The 20298-nt window shown below is 37.8% G+C and overlaps 1 protein-coding gene across 1 annotated transcript in view; it reads right to left on the bottom strand.

The window, feature by feature from the left end:
- Positions 1-20298, bottom strand: part of mad1l1 (mitotic arrest deficient 1 like 1) — a 206873-nt gene that overhangs the window by 87955 nt on the left and 98620 nt on the right. Inside the window, exon 17 of the mRNA XM_036535154.1 lies at positions 11039-11229. Coding sequence (XP_036391047.1) covers positions 11039-11229 — 191 coding nt within the window. The remainder of the gene's footprint in view (positions 1-11038; positions 11230-20298) is intronic.

Below are 20298 nucleotides of genomic sequence, written 5' to 3'. Positions count from 1 at the left end.
TGAGCCAACTAAATTGGGTAATGGCAGATGGATAGATTGAGAGAGCCAGATTCAGAGATTAACTGGCACACTGGGGAACACCCGTACTTTTTTCGATACATGCAATGGAATCTTTAATGACCACAGTGAGTCAAGACCTTGGTTTAATGTCTCCTTTAAAAAAAGAGCATCCTCTTGAGCAGTGTCCCTGTTACTGCATAGGATCTTTTAATGTTTCCAGTTAAATATGAACAAAGTGTCTGAGAAACAATTGCTCAAACAGGCTTAATTAGTTATAAAAAAGGAAAAAAAGAACAGTGCCTTGACTGCGTTAGGTGAACACTGAATTAAATGCTTTGTGGCATAGGGTTACAAAAGAAAAAAGACTATCTTGCTCATGGGCAACAGACAGGACAAATCACTGTAGTACCTACACTCAGAGGCATGCAACACATTTCAGCCAAGCTGGTCAATGCTGTCCAAGGAAGTAGAGTCTGGATGAAACATGTTGCTTGCCTCAGTGTAGGTACTGCAATGATTTGTTCTGGCTGTTGCCTTTGACCAACCTAAAGATTTATCTAACCCAGTGCCACAAAGAATTTCATTAAATATTCACCATGAACAATCAAGAGATCGTTCTCCTTTCCTCTGTTCTATGTTTACAGTTAAAAATGTTTGTCCCAAACAAAACACACGTGGCAGAAGACAGACATTCATTAAGAGTGGAAGTGTGAAGTCTGATGAGGCAACTGACAAAAACTACCTGAATAGGCTAACATTTTAACCAGTTTTGTTCAGCAGGAAAGAATAGTTCCAGATTTGGACTTTTTGTGTGAACTGTTTTTTTCCCCTCTCTGCAGTTACATTAGTTTTGATAGGTCGGTTTATTTATCAATTCATAACTACAAGTGACCAATAACATGTTCCAACTATGTGTTCAACTGAGCTGTCTTATAACTAACACTCAAGTTCCTGTTTTCAAATCAAAATACCACCTAAATGCCTCAAAAAACCTTAACCATCTCTCATCCTAAAAGATAAAAAAATAAAATAGCATGCCACCAGAAATCTCCTCTGTTAATAACTTTAAACGTTTCTGGTGGCAAGTCCTTAACAATGACTCCACTTATCTTTCAACTTGTTGATTAAGTGGCAATGATCAATATCCAATTAAAATGAGATGGCATGAATACAGAGGGAAATATAATTTATGAACCTGTTCCATTTTGCCTTGCCAAGAAAATGCTGTAGTTTGAATATGTATGACCAAACAAAAGGAAGGTTGGGAAACTTGTTCTTTGTAGTTCAGGCATTGTTATAAATGTGAAAAGCCAGCCAATGCTAGCAAATTATTCCTTCATTTGATACACAATTTAAAGAAGTCTGATAAAATCCTAATGAGGGGCTACAGAGGCCAAGCCAAGTCTGGTGCATCCTCTCACTGCAGACATTTAAATCACAACATTAGAGAAAGACTCCTAATTAGTGCCAATGACTGTTCAAGCGTTCTAACCCTGTATATCGCAGTAAAATGACAGCTCTGGTCTTTCGGTGGGCTTTAATAAGCCTCAGCAGCCAGGCTCAGATTGCAAACACTCTGTACAAGTCTAATTTCAAATGGAACTTAATTTCCCATAAGCATGCTTTAGTTCCATATTATGTTTCCAATCCCTATGCTGTGCTTCTCTTATCTACTGTGACCACGAAATAAAGCTGTATTAGTTACACGTGATCATCCTTGGCGAGGTGTGCACTCGTGCCCGTTAAATGAACTAAAATGCCATTATTGAGAATGCACAAATTAACAACCAACTCTGGGAAGATCTGCTATATTTCAAAGACAACACAGCAAATGAACACAGAAAGCAACGCTAACTGCCAAGACAACATCCACTGGATACAGTGTCCTACAAAACCTTGCAGGTACAGGCAACGATAGAAAATGTATTGTCATTTTAACCCAAGCTGACTGACATTTGTCAGAGTGATCGCCAGTTAACAACAAGAACTAAACCACAGCTGCTGCTGCACTGATTCATATACACACAGTACAGTTTAACTAAAACAAAGCACATTAAGTGAGCTATGCATAATAAGACTGCAGGGACGGTCATTTCAGGAAGACACTGTGATCGTAAAAGTAAGACGAGTAATTAGTAGTTTTAGTTGTAGTTTTAAGTACACTACTGTGTACTTTTTGATATAATGTAAATAGCTGCAGTGAAACTACACAGAGTATAAGAATTTTAATAACAAGGTTATTTAATAACAATAACATTCAGCCCAACAAGGCTAGCTATTTTTCCCACAGTTTACTGTGTAGCAAGCACTGTATCAAGCCTGGTGTCTGCTTCCACCATGAATCCTGATAGACAACTCCATACATTAATAAGTCTTGGCAACAATAACTCCTAGCGTCAGTGTGAAATTCCCCTTCTACTAATTTATAATTTCCATGTCCCTTCACTTAGTTATTTAGAACGAATGTGGTCATCAGTTACAATTTATGTGATTTAAATGTGATAATCTTCATTCATCTACAGTCGTGGTGTATTAGACAAAACACTGTACATGCAATCACAAAGTTCAATTCCTGCTACACTGTACCAGTTTAATATGTGTAGAAAACCATACATTAATTCAATTATGAAAGAAACAATTTTATGTGTAAAAAACACACCTGTCTAAATAAAGAAACTGTTATTGTGATTTTTTAACATAATTACGAAACTTGTGAAATGCACACTAGCCTATGTGATGCCTGGTCAAACAGTTTGCAATATTGCATTTCACCATCTGTTTTTAATAACAACAAAATGTGTGTTCCATTTGAACTACAGTTACAGTCATGCTTTTCTTTTCATCACACTTACACTGCATGATGCAATTAGCTAGCTTGTTATCGATATATAACAATCCCCCAACACCAGCACCCCCCAAGTACAACAGCAGTAACTGAATTTCAAGGTACTAAACAGGCATTGTATTTGAGCTGCAAAATTCTGCTATCATGATAACTCTGATCACGCTTGATAAACATTTTCTGATCAAGAGGTGACATTTTTGCATATAATACAATATGATGCAAATACCTTATTGAACCAAATTTCTTTCATGTACACCTTTAACAAATGTTGTGTGTGACTAGGCTCACCAGATGAAATGTTTCCCAAGAAAGCGCTGAATTGTAAATTGCTAAATGGAATTCTAAAGGCAAATAAAATATATAATACATGTCCATCACATGTTCTTGCTGCAAGATATAAAAATGGATAATGGACCATTTTCACCCACTCTAATATGGGCGTAAGCTGTTTAACTTTGGGTCACAAGGTAGTGAAGGTGGAGAACAGGGTCAGAACTTCCATCTTTGCACAAATTAGCTTTGAGCTCTCTATTACTGTGCTGCTAGGGAAAACAGAGGTTTATATTCTATGTAATGAAAAAGTTGAGGCTTACTGAGCATATGCTAGGTCTATTCCTACTCCAAATCTGTTTCCAAATCTACATTATGGAGTGATATCAGAGCAACAACACACACACATTACAATACTGTTTGAAGGTTTCATATTCAATAAACTATTCACGATATCACTGTTTCCTGCACATCATGGCATGTTCCATGAGACTCTACTGATGTAAGGATCTTACTAATGAATTTGCTTGGGTATGTAGCACCCTAACAGTTTTAATGCAATTTAGTTATTAACAATATCGAAGTCTAAAAGTACACTACATCAATATAATTCACAATGAAAGCTAAAAAAAATTATTGGAATCATCAAATATTAAAATGGAAGATTAAAAAATGAAAGCTGTCTTTTCTGCCCACCAAGATCCCAGGTTGGGCAAGTCTATGAAATGAACTGGGATACAGAGTAATGTGAGTGACAAAAAAAGACCTTTGTCCTCCTACAACCAGTAATCAATGTGAAAATCACAACATACAGCAGAGCAGACCATGTGTGACCTTGAAATTATGAAAGAGACAGTCTCAAGGGAGGCCCCCAAATATAGTTTCATCTATCGGAAACAGCCTGAGGAACTGATATGCTTTCATAGAAATGTATCATTAAGATCATAATCGGAATATGCATATCAAGGTTGTTACACATACATTCAGATAGCTTGGGCCTTAAAGAAAACGGTCTGGAATGGTTGATGGGCTGGTAATTACACTGGACAAGAATGGTCTGTGAACAATAAGAGATCTCTTGGCAGCAAGATCAACTCACCATCTTTTAAGTCTTTAAAATCCCCTTCAGTCTTATTCAAATAATTCTTTAAATTATGACATTCAAAATTGAAACTTTGCCACGAACACCTTTTGGTGTTAATCTAGGATGAATAATATATTTGAAAATCACTTTCTGCAAATGATTTGGATATACTGATTGAAATACAGTTTGTATTTTTATGGCAGTACATTAAGCATGGAAGATACATACCAATTTACTTAAGTTTAATGTCACATTCTGGTTATAGTTAAGATTACTATTACATAGCGGTAACAGCTGTTCAATTCCCAGCATCTTCAAACTAACAAACAGCCAATTTCCTTCATTTAAGCAATTGCATAATTTAAGTATTCATTCAAATGTAAGACTTTTTTTCCATTAAAAGCTTTGCTCTACCAGACATTTAAAACAAACTTCAGCAAATAACTGGAATATGAAAGCCTAAGCATATTGGTCACCTTCCTGTGCTGACAAGTAAGGTTTCAAGGGGTGCACTTGGACAATTCCAAGTACAACGGAAATATTTCTGGTATTAAAACAGAAGATAACTTGGATCCCTGTAATGTGTACTATTAATGTGTACTGACAATGTACACTTACAATAATTTCAAGCAGGCTAAATTATTTCTATTCATGCTCCATGGCGCCCGATGCAGTTCAAACTTTTCTCTAAGAGTCCTGTTTAATGAAGCTGCTCTCTCTGAAGGTTGGGATTGTTTGGGCATTTAAAACAAAACACTGATCATTAACTTTTTTCTCTTTTCAAAATAGCAAACCATTATTTTACGCATGAATTTCAGCAATTGTCTCAGCTCTGTCTCATATTCCTCCAAGCATTAATAAATCACTCTCTGCCGTGAAGTCACTCAAATTAATGTCTTAAATCAGACGATCAATCTCTGCTTCTCATTCAGCCAGCGTCCACACAACCCTGCTGACTCATCAGAAACATTACTTTCAAGCTCTCCCCCTGCAGGAGATATAAATGCATTCATTTTTTCATGTCAATTTTGTCTCTCATCAAATTGATGTGTTTTTCAGGCAGTCTTTGTGTGCCATTGAAACAGACAGAAAGGGAAAACCACATTGATTACCATCTGTTACATTCAAACCATATAGATGAAAAAGGGCAAGAACTGTGTCAGTGTTTTTTTTTCTTAGACCTAAATGATGGTGAATGTCACAGTTAAGAAAGGTATCCATAAAGTATTGCAATAATGTGTTCAGCAACAACAAGTGATCCACACACCAACCGACACTTATGCTTAACGTGTCACAAAACTATAAATCCATGAACACAAAAAACAATTAATGAATCCCACTGAAACTTAAACCTGCATGCAAAGCGTAGTAACTACACATCACTTCAAACAACTGAAGGCATATGGCAAAGTTACCACAAGCTCTTCAAATAGTTAGTGTAACAAAAGAAAACTGTGACTTATAAATGACTTAGTGAATCACATAATGAGGCTTTCTGACCTGTCATTTATTGCAAACATCTATAATTCCATGAGATGAAATACATTCTCTCAACTCCGAATCGTGTTCTTGGATGCTTTAAATACACTAACAACAGATGAATATTCTAATGCAAATCAGCTAAGATGAAGTCAAATAATTTTCAGCTTTTCCAATTTCCTGACCAGCCACAGCTCTGATAATCGCTTTTTAATCAGTTTTGGAAAGTAGATAATCTTCAAAAACACAATAATAAGAGAAAAGAATGCAGGAATAGCAATTCTCAATGGCCTCTAATTAACCAGCCAGGAGGACCAGAAAATAAAAATACAACTATTGTAAATGTGTAGAACACTAATCCAATTAAACTATTTGGGGGTGGAGGATGTGAGACAAAAGCTGCAGGCTTCCTATAGCAGAGTGAGATGGAGTGGGCTGAGCTCTGTGATCTCCCAAGTCAAACGAACAGTTCAAACAAGAAGCTTTTATAAAGCCCCTGTACATTTGCATTCTAATAGAATTACATAAGACAGACAAGCCAGGCACATACTAAACAGAAAATCATGCACAGTAAAGCAATGAAAGGTCTCCATGTACCGTGCTGTTCTACCATGAACCAGAATCATGCAATGTTAGTATTTCAATGACCATAAATCCCCATTCTTCACCTATTTCATGTCACCCTATACCATCAGATAAGCAAATTTTATGTATTTAGACGTTAGTTATTGCAGAAGCCATAAGTATCTTGAGAAACATTCCACAATGTGATATATTTTGGTTTATAAACTACAAGAGACTTGAAAGAACTGAGCTGAGAAGAGAGCTGATGCTATAGTTGCTGATGTATGGAAACTACTTTTTACTCAGGTGCACGGAAGATAAAATCATCTTACAAATGTAAATGAGCATTTAATCCATATCTCCTTATTGATTGATTTATTTCTTGGTTGGAAGAAATGTTTATGCAATCTCAAACTGTCAAGCTTAATGGTTTGATGGATGTGCACTAATGCAAGAAAAACACTAAATTACTTCTGACTGGGGATTCTGGTATCCCTTCATATGCTCCGTTTTAAAACTGATAAGCAAATTCATCATATTCATGAGATCAATTATAAATGAGTTTGCATCATTCACCACATTATCATTCAGAATCCCCCCCTCTCACTATCATCTCACAACTACAGGGGGCACAGAGTCATCTCACAGAATACTGTCATTACAACAGTTCCCATACAAAGCTTAAAGGCAAATATTGCCCTGTGGATGTAAAATAACTCAGCAGCCCCCTAAAATATGATTAGGTTTTTAATTTTTTTTAATTCACTTCCTACTCGCTTCAAGGATACCCTCTAAGTAGACACTCTCTAAGTATACTCCCTACTTTTAGTAGAAATCACAGATGTAACAATGTAACAATAACTGCAATGAGAGTTCTCTCTATATATATTGTTTTAACACTGTTGAAAAATTCTGCTTCGTATAACAAATTATCAAATTAGATTCATAAACACATGCTTAAAATATAGTTGCAAGTTTATCCCTTAATTGAAAGAAAACAAAAACATTCACCAATTTTTTCTTTTTCTTTGCAATTGATAACATATCTTGTATATCATGTTACATGTTTAAATTATGTTTGATAAATAAATGTTTATTATTTTAGATATCTTTTCTCATTAGTCAAGGTTGTAGAAACAAACGTCTGAAGTGTGAGACTCAGAGGTGACAGAATATCAAAAAGGGATTAGTATTCCTGTGATGGATCTTGACTCAATCCATTTACTGCTCAAAATGAGTGTTTAGAAAGGAAACACTTTACTCAGATAACACACACCCGAACTGTATCCACATGAAGACTAAGGGTTTAAGAGCTCTTGGCAATGGTGGAAAATAATTTTAGAGAGAGGATTTATAGTCGCCTTTCAATCTAAAGCAGCCTGGCTCTGTTTATTTTCATCTCACAGATTAAGGGAATATTGAACACTGCTGTTCCAGTTGAATTCCCTTGGTCAGATCCTTCCTCAGGACTATAGTCGATTACGTATATACTGGCTTCCACTCACTCAAGACACTTTCCCCGTTACAGCAGATTAGATATCTGATTTTGCTAGTAATGATAATTTCAAATATTCCTCTCCCTTCACTGAAAAATGTAAACCAGTTTGTTTTAAGAACCTGGATAAATGTGAGAGATGATTCAGTACATTAGGGATTCCATGACAATGGTGAGCATTATCTTCACCAGCAAAACTCCAGCAACATCTCGGCCTATACTCTGAAACACTACGAAATCTGTTATTTGTGTCAGCCATGCTGTGACAGTGTGATAGCTAATGATATGGGAGCCTGATGCACCGATCTCTACCGACAGTATATGTATTTTACTTTTAATATTTACCAGTAGCAACAGCTTGTCCTAGCTATTGTCCTAGCAAAAACAAAATGAAAAAATATGAAAAAAGCAAATGTGATGATCCTAATAACAAGCTTTTTTATTTAGATCCTAATAAGTTGCTGTGACACTAGACAGGAAACACTGTAAAGGCATGAATGCATTACTGTGGGCTCCTGTGGGCCACTGTTTTAATGCATAAGGCGTAAGAGAGGTATCCACATCACAGACCTGTGCTCCATTCAGTTTGCACCAGGGAAAAGCAGAAACTACACAGACCTCCACCCACATTCTAATTACTCTTCTCGTCAGATCAAAGGCAATCTGTGGCTTTTTCAAAGGAAGAAGTGTTGCCTCCACAATGCTGGGCTGCGAATTCGCCAGTCAATACTCCCCTCCAGTCCTGCACATCCATCAATCTCAGCCTGGCAGCTGAAGCCCTGTGCTGGGGCAGGGTGGAACACGACCTGAATGTAATTAGCTACAGACGTACCACCGTCAACCGGGTGCATGTGAGGCAGAAGAAGCAGATCTCAACAGGGCCCTTGCAAAATAAACAGCATGTTTTAAGGACAAGTCTAAACAAACAAAACAAAAAAGTGACGGCAACATGATGCATGGATGAACGCACTTGTACCCAATTCTAAAATGAGCACTTTGAAAATTCTGAATGCATTTATGCCCGCATGAGTGACTCCAGCACACAAACTCTGGTCCAACACCACCTGAAGGAGAGCCCAGCATGCACCCACCTCATTTAAAGTTGCAGACAAAACAAACAGCTTCTCTAAGAGGATCAATTTCCAATATAAAAAGCTGGGATCAGGATGTTTTTGTGATCAAGAGGTGAAGTCCATAAAACCCCCCCAGACGCTTAAAGATAACTGAGGAATCATGCTGAAAGACCCACCACTGACTCATTTGGAATAAATACGTCATGAAGACAAAGGAGTTTAGGAAATACATATGTTAAAAAGATAAAAGGTAAATCCTACTCATCAAAACAGGGACATGTTGTATGCTATTTCAAGTTAATGTGGTGAAGTGGCAGAAATGTAATATTCTGGTTAGCCAATGGCTCACAGCCAGTGCCACAGCAATGTAGAGAACCTGAGTGCTGCCCCTTGGTTATATCACAGTTCCCTAGTCCTGCTATGCTGATACTCCATAAATGTTCAGCTGGGTGTTTATTCCAAAACATTAGCAAATTATACAGCATATGAAGGCCATATTGGGTAATGCTGACACCTGTTTTCTTTTTAATTTCTCTGGCTCACTCGTTTTTGGTGATCAACAGGAAATTCCCACAGGCTGCAGTATAGGGTTCAAGGGAAGAATGAATTAAATCAGAAATCAGGTGTTACTAAATCATAAGTTGTGAGGCAACCATATAGAAGACTGAGGAGAATAGGACCCTTTTCTTTGAAAGCTTAGTGTCATATTTTCTACAGATGATTAACATTTTATGCTAAAACATGAAAGTAGTCATATTGGTAATGATGAAAGGACCACATTCAAAACATACCTTCAGATGAGTGTGTGCCTTACCATCCTAAATAGCACTTGTATCAGCCATAAATGTAGAAATTTCGTCCTTAACATGTAGACATACATTCATTCATTTACTCACTCACTTTTTTCATATATTATCGCCTTTGACTGTCTGTATTAACAGACAGGCAGACAAAGACACATATGGGCAATAATATGACCTCTGCTAAATCTACAGTACCTTTGGCGGCAATGTAATTCTAAAAAAACCCCACAGGAAACCAGCCCATGACATGGTAGCCTAATGAAATAACTCCTCTAGGATGGAGAAATTCTATAAAAGCATTTATTCAAGAGTCTCAAAAAAGCTGAAAAGCTTCAGAGAAGAAGGTTGACTGGGTCAATAAACTGTTAGATTTAAAATTTTACTTGTGAATGCTAAATCTATTAAAGTAGATGAAACCCTCTGGGGAAAAGTTTAGGACTGGGAGTAGTAACAGCAGCAGGTTTCAGAGCTGCTTAATTAATCAATTGTTTATCGATATTTATGATAGGAGTGACTTAAATGCTTTTGGGGAATGGATTTCCAGAGAGTTCCCTCTTGTACATGAACAAGCTCTGAAACAATGTCATCTATGTAGGCATTCACACAAGAGGTGGAATGAAGCTGTTTCAGTGTGACAGAAACAAACCATATGGAAGCATCATCTGACTTAACCGCTCCTCCAGCTAAATGGTAACATTGTTCTCAACACAACTATTGAAAAACGAGGAGCACATGCTGTTATTTTAAGAGCTCTTAGGAAACCATTTACAGAACTGCAGTTATATTCTCCTCTCTTCTTCCAGAATGTTAGCAAGCTCAGATCCTTGCCTGAAGCAGGAATGCTGACTGTTGTCCTACAGTGTGATGCTACAATTTGGGTACAGACTCTACATTAAGACAACAATAATGTCAATGATAAACAAAAGAAAACATTTCTGACATTACATCATACCATAAACCGCTGGGAACTGCAGTTCTCCACGGCAATAATTTCTTTGTTTATGGCTGGTATTCATTAAAGCTTTGTAGCAAACTGATAAAGACAGGCAGTTTGTTTCACTTTCCCTCCAGCGATTACAGCAATGTTTGATAATTATGGTATGTTGTATTTTCTGAGTAATTGTTTAAAGTTGAATTCATTTGACCATTATTCCAAAAAAAAAGCAAAAGAAAATTCTCTCATCTTCTCATCAAGTCTCATCCACTTCCTCCAGTCCTTGCAATGCAATATGTGTTTATGACAGTAAATTACAGATTAAAGAGCTATTCTGTTAAATATCCATAAGAAGAAGTTTTTATCTTTTTATTTTTATCACACAGTAGAAAGACTGAAATAGTGAGTTTTCAACCTGTTGCGTAAACATTAAATACATTTAATCTGGTGCTGAAGTGATTGATAAGACTCTACAACAATAGCTTTCCTACCTTAAAGAGCAGGGAATCATCCATGTGCTCTGCATACACAGAGGTGAGGCGATACTGGTTCTCCGTAGTGATGTCAATCTGGTAGCCCGTCAACACGTAACACACGGTGCGGAATTCCTGGATCTTCTTCTGGAAGACCTCTTTCAAACGTTGGTTTTTCAGCTCGGCACTCTCCATCTGCCTGCGCAGATCTAACAAGTAGACAGTGATGCAAAATTGAGTAATTGAGATTGCAGTGAAATTAGAATATGCTCCACTCATTTAATGGACCCCAGGTTATACTGCCAGTGCTGTCGATTTTGGGCAAACTTAGGCAATGGATTTACAGAAGGTCTGCAGTTAAGGCCTTCCATGAACTTCCACTCCATTCTAAAGGTATCAAGGATGGCAGCGAACACAAATGCATTCCATAGAAAGCATGCCAAAAAGGAAAGGTGGATTTTTTTTTTTTTTTTTAAATAATATGAAATTGTTGAATCTAGACTCACTGCCTACTCTTGGTGTCTAAAACATCCAGAGAGAAAACTTATGACAGTACTAGCAAGTCAAAATGGTTACTATGTTATTAAACGTAATGTTCATGTGATATATAAAGTAAATATCAGATAGGCTTTTATAATTAATGAATAATATACACCATGCCTTTACAGACTACCATGGTTTTACCCTGAATCAGTGAACAATGTGCCCTTATTTTACTCTCAGCTTCTTTACGAAGGGGTTGAACACAGCTATAAAGCCTTCCAAACAAAGACTGACATAAAGGTAAATTTCATGTCTGCTTAGACAGCCTCTGCTCATTTGGTACATGCAGTTCTGTAGAACCCTGTCTGAAACAGGTATTCTGTGACATTGTAGTCCATCAATTATCTACGTGTCAGCAAACCGAATCAGACAGCTTGAATTTATTTAATTCCCATCTAATAAGAGCAATCAATGGAAATAATGGATCTGGGTTTTGGGATTAAATCATCTTCAGCCTTTGCCATCACCAGGGCTGGAACCTTTCAGCACTGAATTTTAAACCCATTCATGTGTGGTGAAAAAGAAAAACAGTGCTTCAGTGCATTAACCCATCTACAATGCAAATTAAAGCAACCCTATTCACACAGTATACTTTATCAAACCTATGCATATTTTTAACCTAACCCAACACAATTTCCCAACAATATTAATTCCCAAACGACAGACAGGCACTGGGCTGTATAACAAAACGCACTGTTGCTGCCCTGGTGTTCTGAAAGACACAAAAAATGCAGCTGTGCTTCACTCAGAGGGTACCAAGTCTTCTGCAGTTGAAAGACAGCTGCCAGGCTGTTTACCAGTGCAGTAAGATCAATATTTTATTTGATACATCCTGAGAAAGACGTCAGCACACTCTTTACCAACTGACTTAACTTGTCAGGGATAAAAAAAGCACAATATTGGGGCAAATTATTAAGTATGGATCCTAAGGACCTGAACTAGCTCCCTGAGCAAGCTACTCATTAGGCAGCATATTCTGCAGCTTGGAGAAAACAAACAGACTCCTAGAGACATTGGTGTATAAAAGTCATGATGCAGCAGACTGCAGCTATGGACAGTCTCACCAGGGAAAAAGAATTCCCGGGACAGAATGCTCACAAGAACACCAAAGGCTCATAGTGAAAGTCATACTCAAAAATTAAAATATCAACATAAGAAAACCGACTCTCAGAAATGGTGTCCAAGGCACAGGCTCACAGCCTGCTCAATGAGTCTATCCCAAGGTCAGAAAACACTGCACTGCATCCTCAGAAGACAGGACAGGACAATGCACTTGTGACCTCAGGATGTGGAAGTAGGCATATCTGAGGTCCTGAGGTAATCTCCCTGGTGAAGAGGGCATCACAACCTGGCAATTAGGAGTATCTTACAGCATGCAGGTAGAAGCAGATTGAGAGTTCTGGGGAAGAGAAATGGGCATAAGGATGGGAAAGTTCTGGGAGCAGAACTCAGATTGTCTTTTGTGTTAAGACATGGATTTTACACTATTGCTTGCTGACAAATGTAGTTGATTGTACCCAAGTTCCATCGATTCCCAATCACAAAATGAAAAAGTGGACAGATCCCAAAAACAGAAATTATGAAAATGTGCAGGCTTTATGTGATCTGAAGTTAGAATCTGTACATGGATGTTCATCTTCCTAACCAGCCACACTAAGCAGATGAGACAAGGACTATGGAGAAGGGTAAGTGCGTGGTTAAGTACCTGAATTAAACACTATAGACACTCATACAATGTACAATTCTGTTTCTGTTCTGTTTTAACCTTGCATTCTTGACTAAGAGCAAACCTGGTTAACCTTGCATATAAAAATGACCATGCCTATCCTTTACTGCCCCACAACCTGATAACTGTTCGGAATTCAAAATGAGCTGCTAAATATATTTAAATTAATATTTAGTGGCTATCTTCATATACATAATTACTTTTATTAAACACCCCGCTGAACTGTCACCATGAGAACACAACAATTTCTGAAATCATGCTTTACCTTTAACTCTCCTGGTAAATTCTCCCAGACGTTTCTGTGTAATATTAAAGAGGAGGTTCAGTGACTAAACCAACCCATAACTACAAAGCCACTGTGTAGCGAATTATAGCCCTTTACTCAATCATGCAAGTTTGTTCTCACAGCGTTTTTTTTTTTTGTTTGTTTTTAGTAGATGGAGATGTAGAGGGAGTTAAGTAGTTCTAAACCAATGACAGGACATGATCATGATTGTGATCATGAACATGATCAGGGATCGATAATGCTACCTTGAATGATTAGTTTGCGCAATACTTTTTTAATGTGGGGGTGGGGAGTTGGATAATCTCTTGCCCACCATAAAAGCCAAGCTAAAAAGCATTTACAGGAGAAAATTTTAAAATACACCAAAGATCAACTGTAAACTATGTAACATTAATTAATGTTCCCATCCCATGCAAAGACATAACTGCATATATATCCACATACATGACCTTGAGAGCATATTTACTAAACATTTATGCCAACAATTATTAGAGACTGTCTGATTCACTTGTCCAAGCTCTTGACACAACCTAGACAAAAGTTCGAGTACAAGTATGGTTTCCATATTGCTAGAAGAAGTTCAGGTCTGTATCAGTAGAGTGTGTTTCAGTCAGTGCGGCCATGCAATGCAATGCAATGCAATATGGATGTGTGACCTCAATTGTGGGAAGAGCATGTCTTGGCTGAATAAGAGACCGTGCTGACACAATGTCTTTCTTTTTTTAGTATATTGTACTACAGAAGCTCCTCTATGCACAAGAGCACTGAAGTGACATGAATGCCATCCTCAGGTACACGGATACTATTTTTCATATTATAAATCCTCATTTTTTTCATGCTTGAACATGAAAGTACATTAAAATCAGACGATTTCATCACCAAAACAACACAAAAATACTCAGGATGCACATTTGGTGCTATTTACACCAATAGCTTACATGACACTCAATGAAACAATTTCACCTTTCTCAATTTTGCAATACAATTGCATGATGAACGCTGTTCTCGTTAATCTCTACCATCTTAATTCAGGGAATTATCAATGGGCTAACACATAATAAACAGCATTTTACAATATAATTTCGTACTTCTCAGATATTCAACATCTTTGATTGTAATTTCTTAACAGCAGTACAATGAATAATTCGCCTCATCTTCTCATGCTTCTAAAATGAGTACTATATTTTAAGTCAGAATTGTCTCCCTTTTGTGATTTTCCATCTGTTGTCATCTGCAGATAAAAAAATGGAAACATAATATATGTATTTCTTCTAAACACTGGACAATCAAAAAGAGGCATCAAAGAATGGATTTACTTAATCCTCTAACCTGCTTTGCTCTTCTCTCACAAGGAATTATGACATTCACAGTGTAAATATAATTTCTGGTTTGGTGTTCAATAAAAGGTCATCAATGCACGCTTTAATGGGACAGATTGTTCAAGCTGAGGCATGAGTGCACCGCAAATATCTCAAGATCCTCTTAAAATCAGTCTTTCCATCAAAAATCACACCATCACAAATGGTAGAAGCTGACAAGGTTAAAACTTTGTGCGCAGTCAAGCGCAAACAGATAGGACTTTGTCAATTAACCTGCCTATCCCTGCCTATCTGCTTTCCCCTGCCAAAACTGCATTACAGGGAGTTTGCTAAGGATTAGGAATGAATAACAAAACAAATGCAACCAGATGCAATTAGCCTAAACCGAGGAAGCATGGAAGCAAAATGGGCATTGTGAGCCTTGTTAGAGATGAATGATAAATCTGGAAAGCTTCGTGCTGAAGCAGAAAAAAAGATTTGGCAATCAAAAGCATTCTTCTCCAAATGACTCCTCCAGTGAGAGGCACTGAGAGCACAGCAGGGGTGAGTTCCTGCATCCATCTCATTGACCACTTCCTCCACCTTGTTACATGGCAGACAATGCCAACTACTAATGTCAACAGCTTGACACTGTCAACCTCTGAGGATTTTCTTAGGAAAAGTTGCATGGTAAATTACACAGGCTAAAAAATTAACACACAAGTATAAACAGTAAAGATACAGGCATTCACACATGAGATCCATTTTGAATAAATTACACAAGTGGTATCTTTAAAAAATAATATTTATAATGGAGATAATTAAAATACAAATCTGCAAATGTGTGCATTTTAAGACACTGGTATGGCATCAAGTGGTCCCCCTTCTCTTGACTACCCAAGTATCTCACAAAGATTGATTAAAAAATGCAGTCTAGAAAATGTCACTGATCTAATAAAATGTGTTTTACAATACATTTATCAGTAACCCTATCTTATTCAAAAAGGAAGCCAAGTCAATGATTTCCCTCATGCCCTCATCCTCCAACAAGTAAGCTTAAACAAGGAGAGACAAAATAATTTGGAGATATGACGCAAATAAAACAGTAATCCAAGGATACACCTACCAGATGGAGCAGACAGGGTTTTACAACTGTAGACACATGACATGCACCCTGCACTGAACATAATTGATGGTTTGCAGGTACTTGGTTTTAAGTAGGAGTGTGGGATGAATGCACAAGGGCCAAAGGAGAGCAATGATGCACAGTTCACTTAAGATGGATGAGTCTCTGACTTCCCCATTTGAGGCCAGATGGTGGAATAAAATGATTTCAAGGAGAAAGGAATGAGAAATTAGTTTCATTAGTCTCAAATCAATTAGGAATAATTGCGCTCATTTAACGACTTCATTGGAAGCAGAAAATGCAGCAAAATGCTACTGACTTGTATTGAAAATGATAAATTATTCAGAGTATCATTTCCTACAAATTCTTAACAGATAAAGAAGAAAAATGAATCGAACATCACGCAGTGTAGAGAAAATAAAGGATGTTTCCAATCAACTGAACAGGAAGAATTTCTCAATGAGGACTCACGTGAGAACGCTTGCATTTTTGATTACGACTTCCATGTGCAAGGCATTTTCTTCTCCCCAAACAAAAGGTCAATTGCAAATGTGTGGGAGTAAAAGATGAACCTCCATTGAGAACAAAACACACTGACTCTTCTTTCACATACTTTTTCATCCCTCAGTGTCTCTCTCATTTACCAACAAGATGGAGCCACAGACAATTCACTCTTTACCTCCAAAACTCATGGGGCACCCCAAATGACTGCAGGAAAATGGGTGTGACTACATGTAGTTTGAGAAAAAATGACATCGGAACATGGCAGTGGACAGCACAGGGCCCCATCCATTATAGAACATCTTTGGGATGTACTGGAAGGATGAATTAAGGCAAGGACAAGATGGCCCTCTTCAATAGTGCAGGTTAGTAATGCTTCAAAGGAGGAGAGGGGCACAGTGCCACCAGCTCTCTACCAGAAATGAGTAGACAGTGTTACATGATTCACTGAGTCAATCATTCAGGCCAAACACGGGCCAACACGCCATTAATTTTGTGGTATAAAGACGTGTTGTTCATAACTACCTGTGCCCCATGCATTTTATCAAGGTTTCTGGTTATAACAATGTTTACAATTGTATAATTATAGATGACCACCAACCACTACCATTTTTATTTAAGATTTTAAATGTTTAGTGATTGAGTATAAAATATTCTTGTTCTTTCCTGTGAACTTCTTGCAGAAAGCCAGTGCTGCTTTTATGAATGTGAATTACCGTCAGTTTTATTGTAATTATGGTGTACCAATTACAAGGTGAGTTTCACACAAACAAGACACTAAATAAATAAAAAAACTGAAAATGTAATTTACAGTTATAAAACACCAAATTGCCAAGATAAGGTAATAATGTTGTTGCTAAAGCAGATGAGCCGTTTTATACTTCACCTACCAAATGCCCTGAATGCCCTGCAGGAGTGCTTCAAAAATAATTATGCAGAGAACAAATTGTGATTACAGGCAAACCCAGGCTAAGCCTTTCATAACAGACATGAAGTCGTCCGCAAAACATACAGCCTAGTATGGCACTCTGCTATGGCCATCTTTCCACAAGAAACAATGGTGCTGCATGAAGCACCTACTGGAATGCCAGTGCATACACTGCTCTAAAAGACAGCAGATAAACTAGTGACATACAGCAAATGATAATCTGGGAGTATTCTCAAGACATGCATTTCTTTGTATAGCATTCTTTTCTCATCTATTTAAAACATACTAAAAAGATTTAGATTTTTTTCAGGTTTGACATAAGTTTTATTTCTGATGTGACAGGGAAACACTAAGCTTTAATTTATAAAAGTATACTCACCAAAAGGTTTTCTGCAGTTCTCCATGGTGGATCTATGACACAATGGTATTGTCTTGTTCTATTATTACTGTGGAGGACCAAGGGTGACTGAAATTGCACGGTTTATTCATGAACTGACATGACAAACCTCAAATTATATGTAATTGAGTCCCCTTTTGTGTGTATCACACTACTAAGGAATCAATGTCATTGATAAGCAACACTGTGTAATTTCTAGGCTGGACTACTGACATACGGCTATTATATCACTCTCATGTTCAGACCTGGGTTCGCTTGGTTGAAATAAATGAGCAAGACACCAACAATTACAGTACTTCCATGAATCTCTCCAGGGAGCTCTGATGTGTGAAAGATAGGCTGTTAATAAACCAAAGAACACACAACTATCTACAATGCTAAACCAATCTGCAAGGATCTGCATGCAGATTCCCTACAGTTTCTATTAAGATGCTGATCACCACATGTTTTCCAAAGTCTGTAGTAAAGAATCAATAATTATGTGACAATGAAATTAGCCCAAACTCCTTTCTGTGTGCAATTTTCTCTTCATTCACCCTCATTCTTATTCTCTCTATTATTATGCATGCCCTGATTACAGTAAAAACACTGAAACCTTTCATTTCATGATATTTTCCGCCTCAATTCTGCCATGGACTTATTACACATATCGGGTTTGTATTTCTATTTATAGTTTGTTTTAATATCCACTTTTATACACCATGTTTTTATTCTGAGAGCAAGTTACAGAGTGGTACATATAAGGCTGGATTGCCCATTACATCAGAGAGACATGATGAGATACTTGTGAAGGAGGCAATGCTTGAAATACACAGTTTTGCCAAAGTAGGGACTTATTGGTCAGCTGTGTAGAATATAGCATATAGATCAAGGAGGATCAGGACTGAGGGCAGCCAGGCTGCTATGGTAGAGTAGAGTGCCTCAGCAACAGAGAATACAGTAATTTTACCTGCATGACCCGCCTTGAAACCAACATAGTAGAGGTCAAGATGATTATTTTGCATGAGGCAGTGGAAAGGCTGGTTGAGCACTGCACGTCAAAGAGTTTTACTGAGGAAGGTAATACAGAGAACTGAAAGGTAATTCTGGATGGCAGAATGGTAAAGCGTAGGTTTCTTGAGCACAGTTTTGAAAAGGGCCTGTCTGAAGACAGTAGGAACACAGCCTGAGGTCAGACAGGCAATAACCAGGGAACAGATATGCTGAAGGAGCTCAGGTGAGAGAGCCTGGAGAAGAGGAGGAAAAAGGAGAGGAAAGGATGACAGCATTAGTAGACCAGAGGGGAGGGAAACAAAGTAGTAGGCAGAGAGTTGATGCAGGGTCATTGCAACAGTGCAGCTTCTTCTGAAGACAAGATAAAGCTGATTTCCTGCAGTGGTTCGTGGGGAGAGACTATACCAGCGCAGGTGAAATTAGTGAAGCCGCAGCAACCGACCAACAGAATGTGGACAGAGCAGCTGGTAACTTGAGTCACCCAGCAGGATCAATAACAGTCATTTTCTGCGAAAGAGTCAAACAGGAGGTGTAACTCATTGAGAAAGCATCCAAGAGGTCCTCTTTGGGAACACCATTCAACATGGAGGGATATGTAATAGTAATAGTCCCATACTCAAATAAGGGGAAAAAAAGATGACAGAGAGGAGGCACACAATTATCATGAGGTCAGTAACAAAAGAGTTAAATACAGTAACATTGTGTCCATTGTCCTGCCTCGCCACTGTTGTTGTGTCCTATGGGGGGGGGGGGTCTTAAGTAGTTTTATGTTAGTTAGTGCTGGACTGTATTACTGAAAGTACATATTGTCCAAATTATCCGAGTTGTCCGAGTTCCTGAGTTTACCTCCCTGTGGCCAGATTCAAGCTCAAATAGCAAATATATTTAGCTACGCAAATCCAGGGTTTAGGCTGCAAATATCAGGAAATACAACTTCCAAAGACATTGCCCACTGGACATGCATTTTATTACATTAAGGGAGGCTAGCAACTGACTAGCGACAACTATGGCAAAAAGGTACAATTCACAAATTCACAAGCAGCGCCCTTGCCATAAATCAATAAGTCATTGAAAAAACAAGACTAGCTACATAGCCAACCACAGAAGTTTGACATAAAATCACAAACAGGGTTGTGTTGCCACTGTACCTAGCTAACTTAGTCATCAGAGTAAGGACTACATCTTTCTAACCTTTCTGCACTGCAACAATGTCACAGACAACACACGAGACTAGATCTGAGCTGATGGCTTTGCTTACGGTATTTGCAAACACTGGACATTAGGCTGGTTCATAATATAGTAAAGAGTACAATCTATAAAGCTGGTTTTAAAATGATGACAGAATGTAAACACAAGCTAACCTAACAACCTACTAACCTACAACTCTCAGAAACAAACACACTGAATTAGTGTATCAATGAAGAACTTTACAAGTACTGCAACCCAAAAAGCAGGTCGGTATAGATTAAAAACAAGCTTA

This window comes from Megalops cyprinoides, chromosome 1 (genome assembly GCF_013368585.1).
Source record: "Megalops cyprinoides isolate fMegCyp1 chromosome 1, fMegCyp1.pri, whole genome shotgun sequence".
NCBI lineage: Eukaryota > Metazoa > Chordata > Actinopteri > Elopiformes > Megalopidae > Megalops > Megalops cyprinoides.
The sequence above is the reverse complement of the archived record's forward strand: the minus strand, read 5'-3'. Positions and strand labels throughout refer to the sequence as shown.